The 22,279-nt window shown below is 39.7% G+C and overlaps 1 protein-coding gene across 6 annotated transcripts in view; it reads left to right on the top strand.

Moving 5' to 3' along the window:
- si:ch73-63e15.2 (protein strawberry notch homolog 2) overlaps nucleotides 1-22,279 on the top strand; it is a 52,799-nt gene that overhangs the window by 25,649 nt on the left and 4,871 nt on the right. For 3 of the 6 annotated variants that reach the window (XM_026346398.1, XM_026346397.1, XM_026346402.1), the window contains 25 exons: nucleotides 10,317-10,493; nucleotides 11,627-11,713; nucleotides 12,373-12,478; nucleotides 12,599-12,759; nucleotides 12,879-13,012; nucleotides 13,238-13,328; nucleotides 13,484-13,627; nucleotides 13,730-13,847; nucleotides 13,959-14,064; nucleotides 14,474-14,627; nucleotides 14,744-14,920; nucleotides 15,233-15,330; nucleotides 15,915-15,997; nucleotides 16,164-16,346; nucleotides 16,712-16,833; nucleotides 16,938-17,069; nucleotides 17,217-17,352; nucleotides 17,540-17,652; nucleotides 19,272-19,343; nucleotides 19,513-19,621; nucleotides 19,733-19,804; nucleotides 19,945-20,088; nucleotides 20,255-20,349; nucleotides 21,174-21,266; nucleotides 21,400-21,531. In XM_026346398.1, coding sequence (XP_026202183.1) covers nucleotides 10,317-10,493; nucleotides 11,627-11,713; nucleotides 12,373-12,478; nucleotides 12,599-12,759; nucleotides 12,879-13,012; nucleotides 13,238-13,328; nucleotides 13,484-13,627; nucleotides 13,730-13,847; nucleotides 13,959-14,064; nucleotides 14,474-14,627; nucleotides 14,744-14,920; nucleotides 15,233-15,330; nucleotides 15,915-15,997; nucleotides 16,164-16,346; nucleotides 16,712-16,833; nucleotides 16,938-17,069; nucleotides 17,217-17,352; nucleotides 17,540-17,652; nucleotides 19,272-19,343; nucleotides 19,513-19,621; nucleotides 19,733-19,804; nucleotides 19,945-20,088; nucleotides 20,255-20,349; nucleotides 21,174-21,266; nucleotides 21,400-21,531 — 3,039 coding nt within the window. Of the gene's footprint in view, nucleotides 1-50; nucleotides 457-10,316; nucleotides 10,494-11,626; nucleotides 11,714-12,372; nucleotides 12,479-12,598; nucleotides 12,760-12,878; nucleotides 13,013-13,237; nucleotides 13,329-13,483; nucleotides 13,628-13,729; nucleotides 13,848-13,958; nucleotides 14,065-14,473; nucleotides 14,628-14,743; nucleotides 14,921-15,232; nucleotides 15,331-15,914; nucleotides 15,998-16,163; nucleotides 16,347-16,711; nucleotides 16,834-16,937; nucleotides 17,070-17,216; nucleotides 17,353-17,539; nucleotides 17,653-19,271; nucleotides 19,344-19,512; nucleotides 19,622-19,732; nucleotides 19,805-19,944; nucleotides 20,089-20,254; nucleotides 20,350-21,173; nucleotides 21,267-21,399; nucleotides 21,532-22,279 lie in introns of those variants that run through there. The other 3 variants (XM_026346403.1, XM_026346399.1, XM_026346400.1) reach the window with 3 other exon arrangements.

Genomic DNA, 22,279 nt, shown 5'->3' with positions numbered 1-22,279 from the left:
CTCTCACTCACTCTCCAACCACCTTTTTGAGCTCTGAGGAACTGGTCCACAACCACTATGACTAAGCCCTCTATGCAAATACCTGACTGCCCTAGTGAAGCAGGAAGCATGTTCTAGACTTGCCTGTGTCTCTGTTTGTGAGAGCAACAGAGTTTGTATGCGTGAGCTCATTGCCCAGAGCGTACCTGAGGTAGAGGCAGATGTGTGAGTTGAGCAAGACAGGATCTGTGAAAGGGCCAGTGAGAGTCCACTGTTGGGTGGAAGTGCACCAGCTGTAAGGTGAAAACCAACACTTTGATCAACACATGGAAGAGGCTGTCGCATTCAGGGACTCAAGGTGAAGCAGGAGTGTATGTCTGTGTACACCCCCCCCCCCATACTGCCGTGATTGGACCCATGTCTCTCATGCAGTTCTGGACTAAATTGTATTCACAGCTGGGACGACCGCTGCCCAAGGTACTGGTACTGTTTGCTTATTTTTGCCAAATGTCATGCTGAATCACGTCTGTTGTTTTAGGCGATGAGTGAAAAAGTTTGAGCATTTTGTTTTTTAAATTGTACCTAACAAGGAAGAAGGAGAAAAATAGTCTGCATTTCATTACCATCCTTTTGCTGTGGTTTTAACTTTAACTTTCTTGAACGAATTGTACTTCCGTACAGCTACAGCACTCATTGAAGTAGGCTGGTGACTTTTTTTTTGCTGTCTATGTTCTGTTCGGAGTTTGATCCATGTTAGATTTGAACCGTTATTGAAATAACTTACTAACTACTAATTTACTAAAAGATCGTTAACAGGTGACAGACCAAACTGTCACCGAAACTGATATATGAAAATGAATTTTTGAAAGACTCTACTCTCTAAGAGTCTACATGATATTGTGTCCTTCTTTTCTATCTGGTAATGAAACTAATCAGTGTGCTTTTAATTGAAAGAGAAACAAAGTAACACATGTTGTGGATTTGGACTCACTGAAACTTGACAGTCTGGCCAGTCAGACTGTGAATTTCTTTTCTGGCAAGCCATTGTGCCAGTGAGGCACTGTGTGCGCCATTGAGACTCTCTTTCCAATCCAGGAACTATGACAAATGATTGTGTGCCTCACTCCTTACTGTTTTCCAGTAAGTGCTACAACCTGATATGTTTTCAGGTTAAATAGCACTCTTGTCAGCTTTCTGGGCGGATTAAATAACTTAACTGCATTGTTCTGTTTGTTTGGTTTTTACACTTATTTAGACACAGTGTTATTTGAGTTCATATCACTTTAATGACTTTATTGGCGCAAGGATGACCCTGCTTCCACAGAATTTCTGATTAGGCTGATTACATAATCTCACCATGTCAGCATTTTTTACCATATAGAAATTTGAGAAATTACACAATTAGTGGTTTCAGTAGCTTATGCTTCAAGCTGTGTTTTTTAAGTAAATGCAGAAATGGAAGACTGGAGATGAGCAGTTTATTTGTAATACTCTCTGTAATTTGACTGTTACATTTCCAGTAGGTGATGAAAGCTACTTACTGGTAGTGAAATAGATGGAGAGACATTAACTCCTGCTACAAGTGGCGTGGGACTAGTTGCTTGTTAGTTTCTTTCTATAAGCTTGTGAGGTGGAAGATTCTGTCACACTCTTGTGACAAAATTTTTTTTACACTCTTAAAGTACAAGTCTGTCAGATGCACCTAGAAATTCTGCTTGCTCCAATTCATACATTCCTTCATTCATTTTGAAATACCTCCCTAATGTGAAGACAAAATCATGTCCTTGTTCCATGCAAAAATATATTTGTTTATATTAAGTGTGTCTGTAGCCCCAGCAGTTAGAGTTAGACTAATCAAATGTGCAGTTGTTTTAGTCCCAAACACCTGACTATTAATTTATGCAGGAAAACAAAATAGTGAACCGATCCTTAAAGAGGTGCAGCAGGGCAGCCTATTGGTGGGCACATGCAGTCAGTGTTCTGGTATTACGTCAAGCCTCAAGCATGACCAAGGCGTGTAGCTTGCAGGAAGTGAATAAACAATGATAGTTAGGATGAGTGAGAGCATCTGGGGGGTTATGGGTGGTGGAACAAATGGAGGATAAGAAAATAAAACATGGGTGCAGGTTTCTTATGAAGCACCTTATAATATCAATAGCCAACCGTATTTGCAATAACTAGCCCTTTTACCTTATAGGAACTCTAACTGCACCTTTTACTTCGAGATAGTTCAAAGTGAAAAGACAATATGTGTCACTTTATGCAACAGTTCCTCTGGTCCTGAGACCAAGTCACCACTGCCCCCAATCACACCCTGTTCTGATTGGCAATTTTATGGAAGTCTTCTGGTGGAACTATGCCCAGTGGGAACAGCACCGTCCTTCAGCAACAACCGAGTCAAAAATCCTGCTCCATCCTGAGGCAGGTTGTTAAACTGCACTGTAACTGTTTTGTTTTAGGGTTTATGTTCTTTTTAATGGTTTTGTTTTTAGTAAAAGTAATTTTAATTTTTTAAATTTCAAAACCTAGCCACACAATTACTTTTGGTGGGAAACTTAACAAAGACAGTGTCTGTAACATGAGCTTTCACATTTTAAATACAATCTTAAATAATTTGTGTGCAATTTGTGTTCCACTTTCTGGTACAGTCTCAACTAAAAACTAAAACATTATGTAAGATTTATTGTGGGGTTTTTGTGTAGTTTTAGGGACAGCATTGCATCTCAATGACGGTACCATCGCACAGCAAGGGGTCCTGAGTTTGAATTTACTAGCCATCTGGAGACTTACTGTTTCTGTATGTCATTGTCCCACGATAGACTGGCAGTATGTCGAGGTTATACCCTTACTCTTTGTCTGCAGGTATGAACAAATCCGAAAATTGGGCATCTCTGGTTTGCTCTCTTGGTGTGATGACACACATGGCTTATGATAAAAGTAGTTTTAAACATGTCAGATTAAATTAATGGTAGAGCACATTAAGGAAACATATTAAATAGTGTAAAATATATATATATATATTATTATTAATTATTAAGAAAAAAAAGATTTAGAGGGTCCTTTTAACTTATGGCAGGTGTTGCAGCCGCTGTCCCCATTGTTGTGAAAGAGTAGGTGCTTGTTACAGTCACAAGTTGATTCTCAGCCAAAAACCAAATTGTCAGTTTACGGGCAACAAGCCCACCATCCTGAGACCACAGGTGTGACAGTGTAGGTCTATGTCGTGCAGAAACAAAAGAAAGCAAGGTCATTTGAGGTAAGGCAGGAAACTGTGAATACACTTCTTGTCCAAATGAAAAAACTTATCATCATCTAAATTTAAATTAGTAAATGTATGACATACTAAAAGGTTTCTTGCAACTAAGAAGTTTCACTTTGAATTTCAAATCTACGTCAGTACTGTGCAATAACAACTAACACTTGACATAATATATTGAAGAGGGATATGTTTGTGTTATTTTCCTCTAAAACTAATATTATCTTCTACAACTAATGTTATTTATAGTTATGGGCAGCTGAGGCAGCCACATTGTTTCACACAAAATGCATTCACGTCTTCCTTTACTCTGTCAACCACTGCCTGTTACTGTTACAACTGGCAGAGTTAATCTCTCTTGCAAGTGTTATGTAGTACGCTGTGTTGAATTTCTGCATAACTGAGACATCATCATGCGTCAACACTCCCCTCACATCTACTTTTCTCAGGACTGAAGATTAAGGCTAGCACATGAATGTAGTTTCTCATATATAAAAATATTTACACAATCGTAGTTACTGTCACTGTGAGTCAGTTTTCCCGGTGCTTTGTGTTTTTTGTTTTTTTTTTTCTAAATCCTAAGACCATCGTGTTTGGATGCATTCAGATCCTTATTTTCTCAAGATGATACAAATGTAGGTTTAAATTGTTGAGACATGCAGTACCTTTGTGCATGCCAGCTCATCCTCAAGGCACCCATTTGTGGGTAACTTCCTCTTGGCACCATCCCAAACACACAGCAGATGAAATCTCTCTCATGGCTCCTGTCTCATTCTTAACTCTTTCCTCCCTGCTTTTCAGGTTTTTTCTAAACTAATGCTAATAATTATGCTATAAACCTTCACAAGTTTGAATCTGCTTGTTCTTTTTTGCTGCAGAGATTATCTAAATTTCTCTCATAGATGTATTTGCTGACAGTTTCCTGCGAATGGAAGAACACAGCCTTGTTACTCTTATTAGTTTCCAATAAGAATAAGTCAGTTTAAGTTTAAGTGTTGGGCTCTGCTACATACAAAACTTGCAGAATAGTTCTTTGAGCCAATCATTTGCCTCTTAGCTGGGACACTTGACATGGCATCGCTTTATTTTCTAGAACATATGAAAACACTGGAAAGTTCCAGGAGGTTTGTAAGCAGCAGCTTGTTTAACTCTCACAGGCCTTCATGGCACAACATGAAGGCCTGCCTGTCACGAGGTTGGACTGGGTATACGGCTTTGCTTAGCCTAGGATAATTAGGGATAAGCGAGGATTGTCTGTTTTGGCATAGATGAAAATGACACAAAGATTTTCTGTAGACCATACAACTATCTAAGTTTAAAATGAATGATTTTGAAAATTGTTTTTAGCAGAGCTTTCAGGTAGTGTCAACCCTAAGTCTAAAGAAGAAACGTGGGTTAAATATTGTCAGCAGCATTTTCACATCAGTAAATGTCAGGGTCCTGAGTGAACCTCTTCTATATTTGACTGGAAATTATGTGACTGAAGTATCATATACTGGTTAGATACTGTCTAATCCTAAAAAGTATACTGATAGTTTGACACATTGGCTTTTTGATCAGAGCTATGTGACAGGATAAACTTACAAATGTCTGTTAGGCAGAAACACTCCACAATTACACATCACAACAAATCAGTGTGAATACTGAAGTCAAAAGAGTCTCCCCAATAGCAAAAGTAAAGTAAAAAGTACAGTCAGTAAAGTAAAAGCAAGCGCGAGCTGGTTTTCCAAAATGCTGGTGTCTGCTTCAAGTTGAGGAAGAGGGAAAGCTTTGAGCTGTGGTATTAAAGTCACAGCTAAGTAGATATGTCGGGCATGTTGGACACGCAGACAGCTTGGCATAACATAATCAGACAAGAAGAGAAGCACCAGTGGTGGCGTTTTCAGTTCCTGGCCCCTGACCAACATCATGAAAAGACACACATACACAAGCAATCAGTCAGGTTCTGTTGACTGCATGTACAAGGTCAACAGCTGGTCCTACAAGGGAGAGCCCTGGGTGGGGGTTGTTTCAGTCAGCTTATTATAGGGGTGGGATGGGTGAATTAATAATAACTCTGTCCTCCCACTCCATCTACACACAGCAAAGACATAGAAAGATAAAAGCTGTTGTTGCTTTAAGTGTACGGTCTTGGCTTGTTGACAGAGTTGTGCTAGGTTGTACTATTATTTCTACAGTTTTAAACTAGAGTCTTCTGTTATTATGGCAACATTTTGAGGTTCAGGCAGGATTTCTGTAGCCATACAGGTTAACAATAAAGGGCCCAGTGAATAAAATGAGTGTAATTAGTGCTCTAATGGCTACAGCCCTGAACAACTTTTTCAATAGGAGCAAGTAAAAAAAGCAATTGTATTAATAATTAAAATTGGTCAGTCAATAACAATAACTATATGTTATTGTTATTGTTATTGTTATTTCTGTAACATGAATTATTCAGATCATTTGGTGCACGCTTGTGTTGGCAATATGTTACTATTTTGCTATAACTCAATAGCAGTGATAATATCTCTGAGATTAAGTGTTGTGTTAAATAGATCCCCTTTCTAGCAAATTAGAAAATAAAAGTAGGATAACAAGAAGAGAAAGGTTGACAAATAAGAATGGTAAATAAGGGGTTTAGTAAATGGCTGAAAAGAGGGAGTGGATAAGCTAAACATGACAGAAATGCATGGGTGACATAGTAAGGTCATTTAAGGTGTGTGTTTGTGCTAATATGTGGGTGTGTGGGGTAGGTGGGAGGCCTGGGTGATTTGTTTCCTGGTCTTGGAATAGCAGTCAAGCTGGCAGTGTGTGGGAGGGGAAAGCCCTGGGCCTGGCCTGCCTGCCTGGGGCCTGAGCCTGGCCTTACACTGCGGTAAGTTATTGAGTTTAACAGGATGTGGCCTAGGGCTTTAAACAGTAGTATGTACCTGATTGCTTTTCAATAGCAGGAGTTGAATTTTGCCTTTAAAATTTATCCTAACCTAAACACAAGAAAAAAAAAGTAACAGAAAAATGATTGACTTACCAATACTTTTATAAAGGCAGTAAGACATGAGGGAGTGATGTTCCCGTCTTTTTACCAGAAACATCACATCAACATGTCCCAGTCAAACAACAGGAACTACAGTATGCAAGATAGTAGGAAAAAGAGAACATTTGACAAACAAGGCACATGACACCCGTTGTTTTAAAATGAAGTGAAAGATGGTGCTACTAGCTTTTCTTGTATGGTTTTTTATTAGTGACTGTCACAATTAATGTCATTGTAGTCATTATATCAGAAATAACTATTATCACGAGTTTATATTTCCTGATATTAATTTTAATGCAGACATTCAAAAGGATTTTAGAGGAGGGGGTTACTGGGTGACACATTCCAGATGACACTTATCACACTGTAAGCACATCAACTTAAACAGATGATGAAGCCAAGCTGTTTGTGGGCGGTTTGTTTTCAGAAGTGTATTTTTCCAGTTCTGATTCTAAGAGCTGATAACCACCACCTTAAACCACAACCATCAAGTATCTCTGCAGCTCTGCATGCATTTTGTGAGCTAGAGGGACTTGTTGCAGCCATTTATCACTGTTGTACTTCTACATTACCCATCTGCAGGCAGACAAAACATGTTTTTCCACACACTCAAATACAATTCACCACTTCTGTAGATACTTGTTGTGTGTTGTGATGTACAGTATATGCATACTGCATATGTGTTTGACTTCTTAACAAAGCTTCTCAGGGGTTAGTCTATTTTGCACAAGGTTATGTAGATTGCATTGAAATGGTAGTCAGATGGTTGCCAGTATTATATATTGACCATTTAATGTGTAGGGTTGTAAGGGAAGGGTATAATGCTCGCTTCAAGTCAAAGTCAAAAGACAAATCAAAAATGACTTTTGAAAAAACAGACCTGAGATTTTACATATTCTTCTGTTTACATGTTCACACAAACACACACACTGACTGTTTTCTGTGCATTCCCAGAAATTTCAACAAATGTGAAATTACTGTACATTCCTAGAATTTACAATAAAAGTGCGTATTTCAAAAACAGTTTTGAAAGACACACTTGCAAACACAAACAGGCACACACACATACACATTTTATTGCACAGCAGAGAAATCAGGATTAGTATTTCTATGGTTGTGTGCCTGTGTGCTGTAGAAGGAGCCAGATTACCATCAGAGCAGTTGGAATTCAAGCCTTATCTCTGCTTGGCAGGGCACAGACTTTACAACAGTGGATGAACTACCCCTGGGTACGGCCCTGCCGGGGGACAAACACTGCTGCCTCTGTTACGCTCTGCTTAACAACTCGATTAGTGTGGTGCTGAGGTTGGCCATGTCTCGGTTAGCACCAACCAACCTGGCACAGTTTTCTGTGAATCGTCTATATCAGGACAGTTCGTTCTCCTAATAACAACAGTGCATCAGCACTGTGCTCTTTTTCTGTGATTTGGAAAGCCTAAAAGTCACATTGTAATGTAACATAGAGCATTGACCTACAGGTCTAAATACAAATCGCATGTTTGTAGAGCAAATAGATTTAGAGCTAGTTTCAACTTAAATTATTCTGTTGTGAAGCAGCACATTGAGCTCATCAGGATTTTAAGGATTTCACAACCATAACCATTAAGTAAGTAAGGCTGTGAACAAACATCTGTGTTAAGTTTTGTTTTTTTGTTTTTCTTAATCAGATATTTGGAGTCTGTTTTTGGAAAAGACAAAGACAAATCCTACTAAACAAATTGCCTTTAACTTACTACTGCAAAGTAGTAGTGAATTCCACATGTCTGTACTTATCTGTGTGTTTCCACAAGTATGCTTCTGTGGAATGATGCCTCTGGTGACACAGTGTCGCTTTTCGAAGCCTTGTGTTTACTTATCTATCCCCAGTGAGAACAGCCAAGAAAGGAGGGAGCAGAGCAAGGGGTGCGACAGACAATCGGATGAGATAGGAAGACACAGATAGTATAAACACACAACATGGAGACAGGAATAGTGGGAGAACGTCACAGGTGATGTGTGGTAGCGATATTTTGAATAGGCCCTATATCTACTTCTATCTCTCTTTCTAACCATAGAAAAGGCAGTTGTTCCGCTCAGCTATCTGCAGGGTAGAACAACCTTGGAGAGCCTGCTTTCTGAGTTCATGCTTGATCTTGCCCTGAGGAAGTACACACACACACACACACACACACAGACAAAAGCAGGGAGAAAGGGAAAGAGAAAGGTAGGCTGAGAGAGTTGAAAAGAGAAGCATTATCATCGAGTTACCAGCAAACACTGATAAACTGAGTGCTGTATCCCTGAAAAAACACTCATTCCAGTACCCAGAACATCCACATTATGGTCAGTGAGTTGTTTCTCTAACATCCGAGGGCACATGTATCTGTAAACACACACATGGCTGAACCTGTGTTGGTCTGTCTGCTGTTTACCCTCACCCGGCCCCATTCCCGCATGATGTAGTCATATTAACACTAAGAGTGCTGCATCTTGCCTTCACACGGCTGTGAAACATTTTCTGCTGAACTATGAGTGATGATAACAAGCAGCTATGACACAAGATTCTTAGTATTAATGAGAAGCAGCATAGTGTTGCCATTGAGTCAACTTCATAACTAATTATTTATCTCAGTTTCGAGAAAGATTTTACTTACAGCACAGCCATGTTCTTCCTTTAAAAGTCATGTTTGGTCCTAACAACATGTTGTGCTTCCTCCCCACTCATTACTATTTACACAATTTCTTACTGTGGTTTAGAAGTGCTGTATGAAACTCACGTAAGCCTGCTAACATGTAGGACAGTGATAAAACATGTAGACTAACTGCACAACTGTTTGCTTTGCTCCAATATTCTTGAAGATTGTGGTATACAGCACAAACAACCAGACCTCAAAGGAAAAAGTTCAACATTGTAGGAAATATAGCTGGATGAAAATTCTCACCTGTACACTAAATATCAAGCCACTGCAGCAGCCGACTAACTAATATTATAAAAGCAATGATTTGCTTTTTCGTGAGAGCTTGTGAACTGAACTATGTGTACTTAGCTAAATTAACCACTTTTGTAACAAAGTTGTGTATGCGGTATATAAATGAGTACGCTCAGTCATGATCATATTATCCAAAATGTGGAACTGTCCCTTTAAAGTGAGGAACACAGTGAAATGAAATTGCAGAATTAGCAAATTGGCCCTCTGGGAAGTGTTCATGGTTACTTCATGGTTCTCTGGAGGTTTTAGCTGGAACAAAGGGGTGTGGGAATCTCCACACATGGCCCACAGAGTATAAATATACATGCGTACAGTCACACACATTGAGGGTTTCAAGCAGACACACCTCCACACAATAAAACGAGGAGATCCACACTCACATTTCCAAAAACAGTTTCTCCTCTGTTCAGCTTGTCGTTGTCTACCACGTTCTCTCCCCCTCCCCGTCACTCAATCTGTTTCTCCCCACGTCCATGTTTATAGGTCTCAAGGGGCCCAGGGGTGCCTGTATGAGGCTAGTTAAAGAACATGGCATGCTAATGGCCTGGGGAGGATATGAATAGAGGGGCGACTGGAAGGCAGCCATAGCTAAAGTGACACACACACATGCAGTCACAAGCAGTCTCATTATGCCTTCCCTTTCCTTTCCATTTTAGATACTCACTCTCACACATCTGTGTGTGATTAGATTTTGTCTGGGCTACTCGTGTTACTCCCAAAAGAGAGTGGTATTAGCTGAAACCCCAAATGAATGTGCCACATGATTTTCTGTGATTTACTCCCATCTCTACTTATTTCACACCTTTTTCTGTCTGAGCTATACACAGTATTCTTGTGATGCACAATGTGGGCTGTGTCTGATATAGGATACATAATAAGGTTTTATAGTTGTCCTTTGTATGCCCATAAAGTGAGATAGTAGTGGGAGTATCTGGAAATGTGGTGTCTGGCTTGGTTCTCATTGGAAATATTTATGTCTCTTTCACAATGTTAAACTTATTTCAAGCAGACGAAAATCAATGGGAATGACTGCTCTGCCCCATGTTTTCCCCTGTTTTAGTGGCTGAATTTAACACCTACTCTCTTTCTCCACCTTCAGGACCTGTCCTGCATTGATGACCTCTCCACAAACTCTCTGTTCTCCTCTCCGACTGACTCACTGTCGGAGTATGCTGATGCCCAGTCCTTCATCAACACAGACAACCTGGACACAGTTCCCACCCTCTGGGACATCAACACTAGTAACACCACTGCACCAGCACAGAGCCAGCTAGAGGTCAGCAACAAGCACTCATAAACACATGACATTACCAGAAACACTTATTGCCACACCAGCATCTCATCTTACAGCTATTGTGTAACACAAACATGTTGAAACCAGCACATGCATGTCTGTCCTGGGGTGATGGACAGTGAGCACCAACAAACAAGGTTCAAATTTTCCCACTTGCCCTGTTAACATTGATACTAATCTGGCAAATTTATACTAGGTCCTCACAGATGTTGGACTTTCATAGTGACGCTACATTCATGTTTTTTCTTGTGAGAACAAACAAATGTCAGTCATCCACAGCCCTGCTTCTGCCCAGTGCAGTCTACACTGAATCATTTTACTTTGAATTTAAGTGAACAGAACAGTCATATTAACCATCATATCCTCAAACCTTGCAAACTAATTTAAAAGAATTGTTATTTTTACTACTATAACTTGCACTCTTCCAAGCATTCCCTCTTGGAGAATCCATATTATCCAAACATGAAACCTGGACGTACCAACAGATATCTTCACAGAGACCACAGGCAAATACATAACACAGTTATTTTACATGACCATCCCATATGTATTTGCACATAGACCCTGTACAGAAATACTAAAATTTCTTTAGTCTTATTTGGAAGAAATCTTACATTTATCACATTTTTTGTTTAATAATCTATTTCTCAAACCATTAGTTTTTGATGCTTCAGTAACTAGTTGAACCGTAGAATTGATCCTCCATCCATGCGTGTGTTGCTGTTGAGTTCTTTCTGATATGAGAATATCTTTTTGATATGAATCAGAGTACATTTATTTCACCAGCCTTCAGAAAGCCTTTTATGTTTTCCTTTTAATTCTGCCCTTATTTAATCTATTATGTTTCCCAGACATGCTCAGCTTTATCTGCCTTTTGCTGTTGTTGCTGGCGTTTCACTGCCAGACAACAAATTGCATTTTGTTGAGTGCTGATCCATCAGACATCCATGAAGTACCCACACAGTCTCATTCACATGCATATACAGACAAAAAGGCAAAAAGTGATTAGCCATGTTTTGTGTGTTTTTTTTTTTGTGCTTTGTTTGTTTGTTTGTTTTCCTTTGACTCTGTGTTTATTTGAGTTTGTATTTCTTCATTTCATGTTTCGTTGACAGCAGAATGGCACCAGCAGGTTTCATGGCTTGGCCAGTTTGGATGATATAACTGCTATTATCAGCACCCCACCTTTAGGAGGATTCCAGGTAGCCTCACCAACCTCTCCAACCTGATGTTAAAATGAAAGCAAATGCTCTGGATTACATAAGCCTATTCATTGGCAGGCTACAGTGATGCACAGATATGCAGACTGTGTTTTACTGTATGTCTAATGTGCAGCTGTAATTACCCTGTGTGTTTGCAATACAAGATAAGGCTTTGACTGTTTTACATAAAAACATAGCATGTCACTAACCAAGATTAAGGGTCACATACCGACTGTGTAGTACATGAAGGCAGCAATACAAGACGTGTGAAATTCTGTTGCTTGTGTCTTTTTTGGCAAGTCTGTATTGCCAGAAATGATGAAAGCCTTGCTGCATATTACATATATAAGATATTCTGCAAATACACCAAATAGTCTCTTTGAATTGTTTATGTGACAGGAATACAGGCAGTGTAACAATGAGCCGTCTGTCAAAATAGGACCCTTTGCCTTATAAATGTGTTTCAAACCTGCTCCTGCTTTAGCTGGTATTATGCACCTTTCAGGTTCCACTGTACATGTGTTGTGCTAACCTACCCATGAACCTTTAGTCTGTTTTCTGACTTGTCTTCACCTAAACTTGAAACAAAAAACAAAACTCCAAAATGCAGCTTGTTATTAGTGTGAATGATACTGATTAAATTCTTTGGGTGTTTCCAGCCTCAGAGAACTCAGTCAGCACCAGAGGAGGAAGAGGATGCTGAAGAGGAGGAGACAGAGGAACTGGGACATGTAGACACATATGCTGAGTACAAACCCTCTAAATGTAGGCCTCTATATTTGTTATATATTATATATATGTTTTATATTTAGTTGTCATCTACATTTAGAATTTGTCCCTTTTTATAAACTTCTTCTCTGTCTTTTTTTTTTATCCCCTCTTCAGCTAAGATAGGGATTTCTCATCCTGACATAGTGGTGGAGACCAACACACTATCCAGTGTCCCTCCTCCTGACATCACATATACTCTGTCTATCCCTGAGTCAACTATTAACGGTGGCTTGCTGTCGGCTCTGCAGCTAGAGGCCATCATCTATGCCTGCCAGGTACAGCCACTGGCACATAATACAGAAAGCAGTTATTCCATTTGAAACATTGAATTATTGATGTTTTGATTATTAAGGCATCTGTGTTCATGTATTCATGCATCTTTGTGCGCCTGCAGCAACACGAGGTGATACTTCAGAACAACCAAAGGGCAGGCTTCCTCATCGGAGATGGAGCAGGAGTGGGAAAGGGACGCACTGTGGCAGGAATTATACTGGAGAACTACCTGAAGGGAAGGAAGAAAGCACTATGGTTAGAGAGATTTACTACTCTGTTTGACCTCACACATGAAGGTAGCCATAAAACCAGTTTGAAACCCAAATGATAGCTGTGGGTGTATTGGTTTAGGAGTAATTGATTTATATGATTGTGTGTTGCATCCAGTTATTTGCCAGGCTGTACACTGAGCATTTAGGATCTTTTTTGTTTTCTTGTGAGAGCTGGCTGAAATACTGACTTTTCTATTCCTGCCCTCAGGTTCAGCATATCTAATGACCTGAAATTTGATGCAGAGAGAGATCTCAAAGACATAGATGCAGCAAGTATTCCTGTGCATGCCTTAAACAAGGTGAGTGCTGGCAGAATTAGACAATTGACAAACTGATCATAATTAGTTTCTTTTGTGGTAACTGTACTACTGGAAATAAACAGAACAAGCCATATGTGGTTACCACATAGTTCTGCCTTACAAACCCTTTATATATTCTTTATCTGTGTTTATAGATTAAGTATGGAGACACAGCTACCTCAGAAGGAGTCCTGTTTGCAACTTACTCTGCGCTGATTGGAGAAAGCCAGGCAGGAGGGCAGCACAGGACAAGAATTAAACAAATCCTAGATTGGTGCAAGCCAGACTTTGATGGAGTTGTATCCTTCCATTTTACCAACTGCGCGTTTAACAATTACACATTTAACACAAATTCCCATTGCATGTCTGTTTTGTTTGTCCTTGACCTTTCACTATTACAGATTATTTTTGATGAATGCCACAAAGCCAAGAATGCTACATCTACAAAGATGGGCAAGGCAGTGCTTGACCTCCAAAACAAGCTGCCACGGGCCAGAGTGGTGTATGCCAGTGCCACAGGTAGGCTGATACACAAATGCACACACATTAATGTACATAATGTAATAAAACTGAGGATCTTAAATCTCTCTTTCAAATCTTTTTGATTTTGTTTTGTCATCTTTGTCCTAGGTGCCTCTGAGCCAAAGAACATGATCTACATGAGTCGCCTGGGAATCTGGGGTGAGGGCACACCCTTCAGAGCCTTTGATGACTTCTTGCATGCCATCGAGAAGAGGTTTGTACGATGATGTGTTTCTGAAATTTTAAAGCATTGCCTTTCAATCATGGGAGTGCATGTCTTACTATACATGCTTACTGGAAAATTCCCTGTACTGAGTTTTCAGTGGATGTCCCTGTCTGGTCATTGTCTGTTGTCTTGAATGGATGTTTTTATTCTGAATAAATACTCAGTCAAACAGAATAAATACTCACCTAAGAAACATAGAATCTATTAAAAGATTTTAGTTCCTCTACCAGTCTATTTTACCAAACTGCCACGAGGCCAAGGTCATAGTTGAATAACAATTCAACTAAGTTTACAGTAGACATATCTTAAACCCTGAGACAATACAATCTTCAGCACTGGCTCTGAGTTACATCGACCCTTATTATTGTTGATTAATTTATATGCTGTTTGTATACAGAGGTGTTGGTGCCATGGAGATTGTTGCCATGGACATGAAAGTGAGCGGGATGTACATTGCCAGGCAGCTGAGCTTCTCAGGGGTGTCTTTTCGCATTGAGGAGATCGGACTAGACAGTGACTTCAAACTGGTTTATAACAAAGCTGCCAAATTGGTGAGTATTGTGTCTGTCACAAATGAGGGTCACCTCTGTTTATATGATGCATTTAATTGTTTATTAAAAAATCACTATATTTTAACTGATCATTAACATCTGGAATCTGTGTCCAGTGGGCAGAGGCATTGCAAGTATTCATGCGTGCAGCTGATGAACTAGGCCTAGTCAGCAGGAAGTCTCTGTGGGGGCAGTTCTGGTCTTCTCACCAGCGCTTCTTCAAATACCTCTGTATCGCTGCCAAGGTCCGCTGCCTTGTGGCACTGGCCCAAAAGGAGCTGGAGGGTGGAAAGGTCAGTACAACACAGTCTTGAACACTGAATATAGTGTGTTAGAAGACATTTATCAGAGGACGATCCCAGCAGGAACTAAGATTCTGCAGAGGTTGCTTTAGTGGACACACTATTCTTCAGTAAAATACGACAATTTGTTGTCAATACTATTTTTTGTTTGCAGAGAAGAGTAGAATTTGACATTTTATTTGTTGGATCTCAAAGGATGAAGCAGATATGTTTTTCAGGTTAACTCAAGAGCATTTTAGTTATTAAAACATCCACAGAGCAGACCGGTGGTTACTTATATGTATCTGTCTTTTTCCAACACAGTGCATCGTTATTGGCTTGCAGTCTACTGGAGAGTCCCGCACCAGAGAAGTCCTGGATGAGAATGATGGACACCTCGACAGATTTGTTTCTGCAGCAGAGTAAGTTCAATAGCAGACTTTTTCTGTTTGTTCCTATGTTTTAGGATTCACAAAAATAACTGAATGGACAATTAAAGGAGCACACAGGAAATGTTTGCTTTTTCCCTCAAGACCTTTTGACCTTGTAACAGGGTTATTGTCTGTTTGCTGCAAGCTGTTGCAGTCTGTTTTTTTTCCACGTCATTATGTTGCCCCATCACACTGCCAAATTATTTGCCAAGCCTGAGGTGAATGCATCCTCGCCACATATTTTTTTATAAAAAATAGTTTTTATGCAGTGTGACTTAAGCTCTCCCCACTTATCTTCAATTAAACCAGGCAAACCTTTGTATTTATTAGCTGTTATTTAATTATCAATCATCCAAGAAATAAAACAGAGAAGAACAAGACATGCTTGGTGCTCTGAACCCGTTTGACCCTAAAACTCTCAAAGCAGACATACCTGAATGTCTGAGTGTGTTAGATCACACACAAGGTGTTTTTCTATCAGCTCTTGACAGTTATAATGAAGCCATAAGTTTTTCTCATCATTTTGCTCCAGTGTAACTTTTGTTTTCTTTATCTCGTTTTTCTCTTTGCTTTAGGGGAGTATTCCAGTCTCTTGTAACAAAACATTTCCCTTCAGAGAAACAGAGACGAGAAAAGGTACCAGGAAATAAGCGAAAAAGTAAGTGAAGAGGATGCGTTTGTTACGCCACACCAGCATATGTAGCGTTTAATGCTTTAAACTTTATTGGTTGTTATATTCTGTTTATCACTACTATAGCCAGTCATCAGCTGTCAAACATTTACCATATAGTCTAAACTCCAGTCATGTTTTGACTTCCAATTAGGGAAGCCTAGAGGTCGGCAGCCCAAGGTACCCAAGCACACAGTGGACAGTGGAGGCGTGATTAATATTACTGATGACAGCAGCAGTGACTCTGATGGCTTGGACACGGACTCCAACTCCTCACCAGACTCCCTGCAAGAGAATGACGATGTTATTTTTGTGAACCATACTAGCTACCAGACAGGTAAGGAGGTGCCCATTTGCCCATCTGTGTGTGTGTGTGTGTGTGTGTGTGTGTATGGCTATTATTGTGAGGATCAGAATTTATTTTTAACCATTGGACTGAGGACATTTTTACAATGGGAGGATATTTTAGCCGGTCCTCACAGTGAGAAGGGTGTTTAAATTGTGGGGTTAAGACTAGGTTTTAGGCTTAGGGTTAGACTTAGGTTTTGGGTAGGGTTAGGGTAAGGCAGTACATGTGATAAATTTAAAATAACAAATTAAATTAGCATGGCCTATGCAACAGAAGGGGTGAAAAGCAACAAAAGAAAGACATTTGGAGAAAAAATGTTCCATGCCCTGATATTTTGTGACTCTTGTCCACAGCAAGGATAGAGGAGATGAAGCAAAGCCTCCTCAGCAAAATATCTGTGCTTGGAAAAGAACTACCTCTCAATACTTTGGACGAGCTCATCGATAAATTTGGAGGACCAGATAAAGTCTCAGAGGTACACTGTGTCTTCTGTCTATCCAGTAGGATTCACATGTTCTTAAGTTGTCAACGGCACCTGTGTTATTCTAAGTTAATAATAATGTCATTTTTTGCGGACAGATGACTGGTCGTAAGGGTCGTGTGGTTCGACGTCCTGATGGTAGCGTCCGTTATGAGTCACGGGCTGAGCAGGGTCTAACCATTGACCACATCAATATCAAGGAAAAAGACCGCTTCATGAGCGGAGAAAAGGTGAGATACAGCAAATTGATTTCCTTACTGTTCATCCAGATATAAAATGTAATGGTTCAAATAGCTGTAACTTTACAAAAAGTAACAGCCTTATAAAAATTGTTCTTAACAGTCTATACTAAAAATCCAAACCTCTCTCTTCTCCAGTTGGTGGCCATTATCTCAGAGGCAGCTAGCTCCGGAATTTCCCTGCAGGCAGACAAGCGAGTGAAAAACCAGAGGCGCCGAGTCCACATGACTCTGGAGCTGCCCTGGAGTGCAGACAGAGCTATTCAGCAATTTGGTGAGTCAGGAAATGTAGTTTTACATTGTGTCTTCTAAGGGTTTAGTGGCTCAGATGCCTGCTTGACGTCAAATTAAGGGGTAAATTTAATTATTTTCATATTAGATCACCTACTTCCAATTTTGACCTTTTTTCAAAGATATTTGAATAGATTTACCTGAGTGCCTGGATTTTTTTGGTTTTCCAGGTCGCACCCATCGGTCCAATCAGGTGACGGCTCCAGAATACATCTTCCTCATCTCAGAGTTGGCTGGGGAACGGCGTTTTGCCTCCATCGTCGCTAAGAGACTAGAGAGCCTGGTAAATGTCACAGCCTTATACATGTACAAGTGTTTGTGTTGCATTTGTGTATTCAGCACGATTATTTGTCCCACATTTCCTTTATTTTTCCTTTTAACTGAGTGAACTGTGTCTCGTGGGAAAATAACCCTTTTCATCTTGTTCTCTTGTGTAGTGTGAGAAGAACCGTTCCACTGTAAACAGAGAGGATCTCTGTGTTATGTTTATTGATTGTTGTGTTCTGGGTTGCCACAGACTGCCATTTGCTCCTTCTCCCTTCTTTCACCCTCTGTCCTTCCTGTTTCCTGTGGTATTTCATGCTCTAGAGGGTCTCCATAGAATCAACTCTTTTATTGTTTGTTCACTTGAAGTTACATCAACTTCTCTCCACAAACCTCAAGAGATTCTGGGTCTTTCCCTTCTCCAGCTCAGTAACGGAAAACTGAATAAGCAGAAAAAGCAAAGGAGCTTGTCTGTATAATTTATAAGTCTGCAGTTATTTTCCACAATTATCAATGCATTTCAGCGCTAGTCATTTATTTCCATAGTGACACAGCATGACAGTTCTTTTGGGAAAAGGGCAAGGAGGGTGCAAGGGGATGGTGGTTCCAGGAAGTTGTTTCTATGTTTGCCAGCTGCGTTCGGTAAATCCACATCAAGAATAGGTCACATCTCGTCTACTTGCCTGCATGAACCTGATACAACCCAAATGCACACACACACACACGCACACACACACACACTGGATAGCTAAATATCTTTGTAGCCGGCTGACTCCGGATCAGTAGTGAAGTCATATTTGGCTGAGGCATCCCTTTGTTTTGGTATCTCCAGGCATTTTTCTGTGCAGTCGGAGCCAGCAGCTGGCTACAAGGCTGGATTGCTGCTGACTTTGCCCCCTCTAAATTTCCCTTCACCACTTTAATTTTTTCACTTGAAATTATAAAAACCATCAAACACAGGCTGGGATACTCAGGATGACATTTTTATATATACATAAGATTTATATAAAGAGTGTCTCTAAATCTACTTTTGTCTGTCACTGTGCAAAATATTTCCTAAATAAGTCCTGTTAAGGCATATCATATTGTGAGTAGGCAGTAAAGGAAAACATTTCTCTTCACACCTCAACCTCATTGGTTTCCTCTGGCACCATGCGAAGAGATCAGGCTGTGTAGTCACACAGTCTGTTGCGTGCGTTTGTGTGTAATAATGGTTTCCTATGCTGCTGTTTGATGCAGAACAAATGTACGTGTGTAAAAAACGTGTCCCAGAGAGTTGTATCACATCTATTGTGAATATATATATATATTTACCAATAGGAGTTATAGATTTTCAATTTATTTACTTTTTTGATTAAATATCTTGTTGGTGTTACAAGAAAACTGGTTTTCTGGTCTACACCAATATTTACTGTAATACCATAGTAATCCTGTAACAATTGTACTTAAACTATTTTGTTATTAGCTATAAAAGTGCTCACTCTTTTATGTCTAAGCCAAGCAGTCAGGTCGTATAAAGCATGTTGACCTATTCAAATCAACAAACATCACTGTGTCCATCTGTATTAATGTGATGATGCTCAGAATGCTGTCAGCCTCATATTATTAATAATAGCACTATTGTTGTCTACTTTGTAGGGTGCATTAACCCATGGCGACAGAAGAGCCACTGAATCCAGAGATCTGAGCAAGTACAATTTTGAGAACAAGGTAGGAAATTTAAGAACCTCTGAAAATAACATTAAGACCTTTAAATGTCAAAAGATGCTTCTTTTTTAATTTAGACAGAAATAAACTAATGTTATAGAAATCCTTTTAGCAGAAAACGTATCTGTTTGTATCCTTTATTTATTTGAATTGCATTTCCCTTCTCATGCAGTATGGTACCAAGGCTCTTGATAAAATCACCAAAGCAATCCTTGGCCACATAGAGAACAAGGTGCCCCCTCCCAAAGACTACCTTGGGGGTGAAGCCAACTTCTTCAGAGGTATGTTCGAGCTTTAGTTGAACGTCTACCAACTGTAAACAGAGAATAACTTCACCAACACATAGTATACTGTGACGGATGAGGATCACAGCAGTTTTTTCTTTATTTCAGACATGAAACTTGGAATGATGGATGTGGGAATCTTTTGTAAGGATCCTCGCTTTGGGATAAATACTGAAAAAGGTAGAGTACCAACTAGACATGCAGTCAGTGTGTGCCAGTAGTGACAGAAGTTGTAATTTAAGTTGAAATCTAACTCAGCTGTCCTCTGTTCGTCGTGCAGAATTAGCTACATTAACTGTTCTGTTTTGTGTTTATCTCAGACTGCAGCATCACCAAGTTTTTAAATCGCATCCTGGGCCTGGAGGTTCACAAGCAGAACTGTCTGTTCCAATACTTCACTGATAACTTCGACTACCTAATTGAGAAGGACAAAAAGGAGGGGAAATACGACATGGGAATTCTAGGTAGGGGGGGTGTCACTTAATTATTACTTACTATAATTATTTTTATTTTACAATGATCCAAGTTGTAAACCTAATTGTAATAGTAGAAACTCAGGAATGGAATCTGCTATTACTTTAAACTATATTGATAAATGATACATTATATACAAATATCTGTCTCTGACAGACCTTGCCCCAGGTAACGATGAGATCTATGAGGAGAAGCAGGAAACTTTCCTGACAGCTGGAAACCCTCAGGATGGACAGGTGGTTCTCTACAAGGTAGGTGTCCCTTAACCTCATCTCAGGTGTATCAGTAGACTGTTGCATGATCAGTTTTAAAGACCCAGAATAAGGAAGGTGGGCCAGGCTCTTGGATGTAGCGGTTTAGAGACAGCAGCCTGGTGAGCAGAGGCGCATTTACAGATTGTTCTTTAGGTATTACCATCTTTGTCTTAGGACAAAATGAACACTGACAAAACAAAAATACTTTTTATGAATATTGGTGATGCCCAAAAAATACACACAACACACTCTTTTGAATTCAGTTCTATGGCTTCCAATAGAAGCAACAGCTGCTGCAAAGCAAAGATGCTTAGCTCAAAAATGAATGTGATTATAAATTAGTTAAGAATGGCTTGACATGACTTTTCACAGTACAGTTTATTCATACAAATCCACCTTAAAGAAATTCAAAAGCATAAGCATTCACAGAGGTAACAGAGGTAGATAATAGCTTCCCCTGCAGTCAGGGGATCTGATTGATGTCACTTTGCAAGCACTAAGACTGTGATCACAAAGGCTTAGCCTGGATCCGAGGAGCCTATATAGACACCAGTAGGATGTAGGAGTCAGATTTTCTGGTGTCTTTTGCTTTTAGCTGTCAGCTGCAGAGTAGCCTATAGTTGACAGACATTTCAAAGTTGGATGAAGAGCAGAATCCTGGATGGTTAGAGTCAGTTTAAGTATATTGTGCACATGTTTTAACTTTAGTAGGTTAGATTAGTTCTATTCACTTACAGTCTTTTTGTATAGCTGCATGTTTTAGTTACTTGACTGTTTGGCTCCACCTCATGCAATGAGCTATGATATTTGTGCCCCTGTAGATCAGTGTGGATAGAGGTATGACCTGGGAGGAGGCATATAACAGGTCACTGAAACTGAGTGGTCCTGACGAGGGATTCTACTTGTCCCACAAGGTGAGTTTGTGCTATAATAATCAAACCAAACACATTATTTAAACCAGACATTAAACAATGGTACTATAATGATACAATTGATGGAAGTGATTTTCTTTTTTAAAAAGTCCCTGTTTATTTGTCCTCTCCACAGCTGCGAGGTAACCATCCATGTGTGCTGCTGGCTGAGCAAGGAAGGGGCAAAAGCTTCATCGTCTACAAACCCAACATTGGCAAGCAGACCCATCCTGAGAGTCTGGACAACCTGGAGCAACGTTACAGAAAGGTAATAGCCCATTTGTCTGTTAAACCAGTCATGTCTCTGCCCATATACTATAAAAAGTTTGCTTTTGTTTGAAGAAAAAACACTCTCATTCTGGGAGAATGGCAGCACATTTCTAAAAGTAACACACCATTTCCATTAAAACGATTTTATTTGCACTCAGTGTTTTGCTTATCTAGCACACGGAGTCTGCTGCCCCCCTGTGACCATTGGAGAGTGCAACACTGAAAATTAAAGGCTGTAAACTCACTGAATTCTACTTTTTTAAAGTTATAACTTTTCTGCGTTTGTTGAAACTGTCAGAAAGGTGATAGTTCTACTGTATGTTTAGTATAGAGGTCATAGTGTGTTGTGAAGTACATTTTATGAAAACTGTTTCTAATCTTATGGTCCCCTCATTTAAGTAGATAGGGTGGCCAAAAAATATCACCTCTTAATATGATGCACTCCAGTACGATTCCACCACCCACCATAACCTCAGTAGTAAACACAAATGCATGTATGACCTTTCAACAAAAACTGAGAAATATAAATTTATTTAATGTAGAATACCTTTTAGAGCTGCTGTACTTGCATTAAATCAAATACTACAGTATTTAAACGTTATGTTTAAAGATGATTCACCTTAACTCCACTGCAGACAAGACTATTCTGCTTGGAAACAGTGTAGGGGTATAAACGGTGCAGGTAAAACTTTACAGAATGTGGATGTGATGAGTTCTAAGCCGATTCTGGTATTTTATGTTTCATT

Source organism: Anabas testudineus, chromosome 4 (assembly GCF_900324465.2).
Source record: "Anabas testudineus chromosome 4, fAnaTes1.2, whole genome shotgun sequence".
In the NCBI taxonomy this organism is placed as follows: domain Eukaryota; kingdom Metazoa; phylum Chordata; class Actinopteri; order Anabantiformes; family Anabantidae; genus Anabas; species Anabas testudineus.
This window is presented reverse-complemented; position numbering and strand designations above follow the sequence as displayed.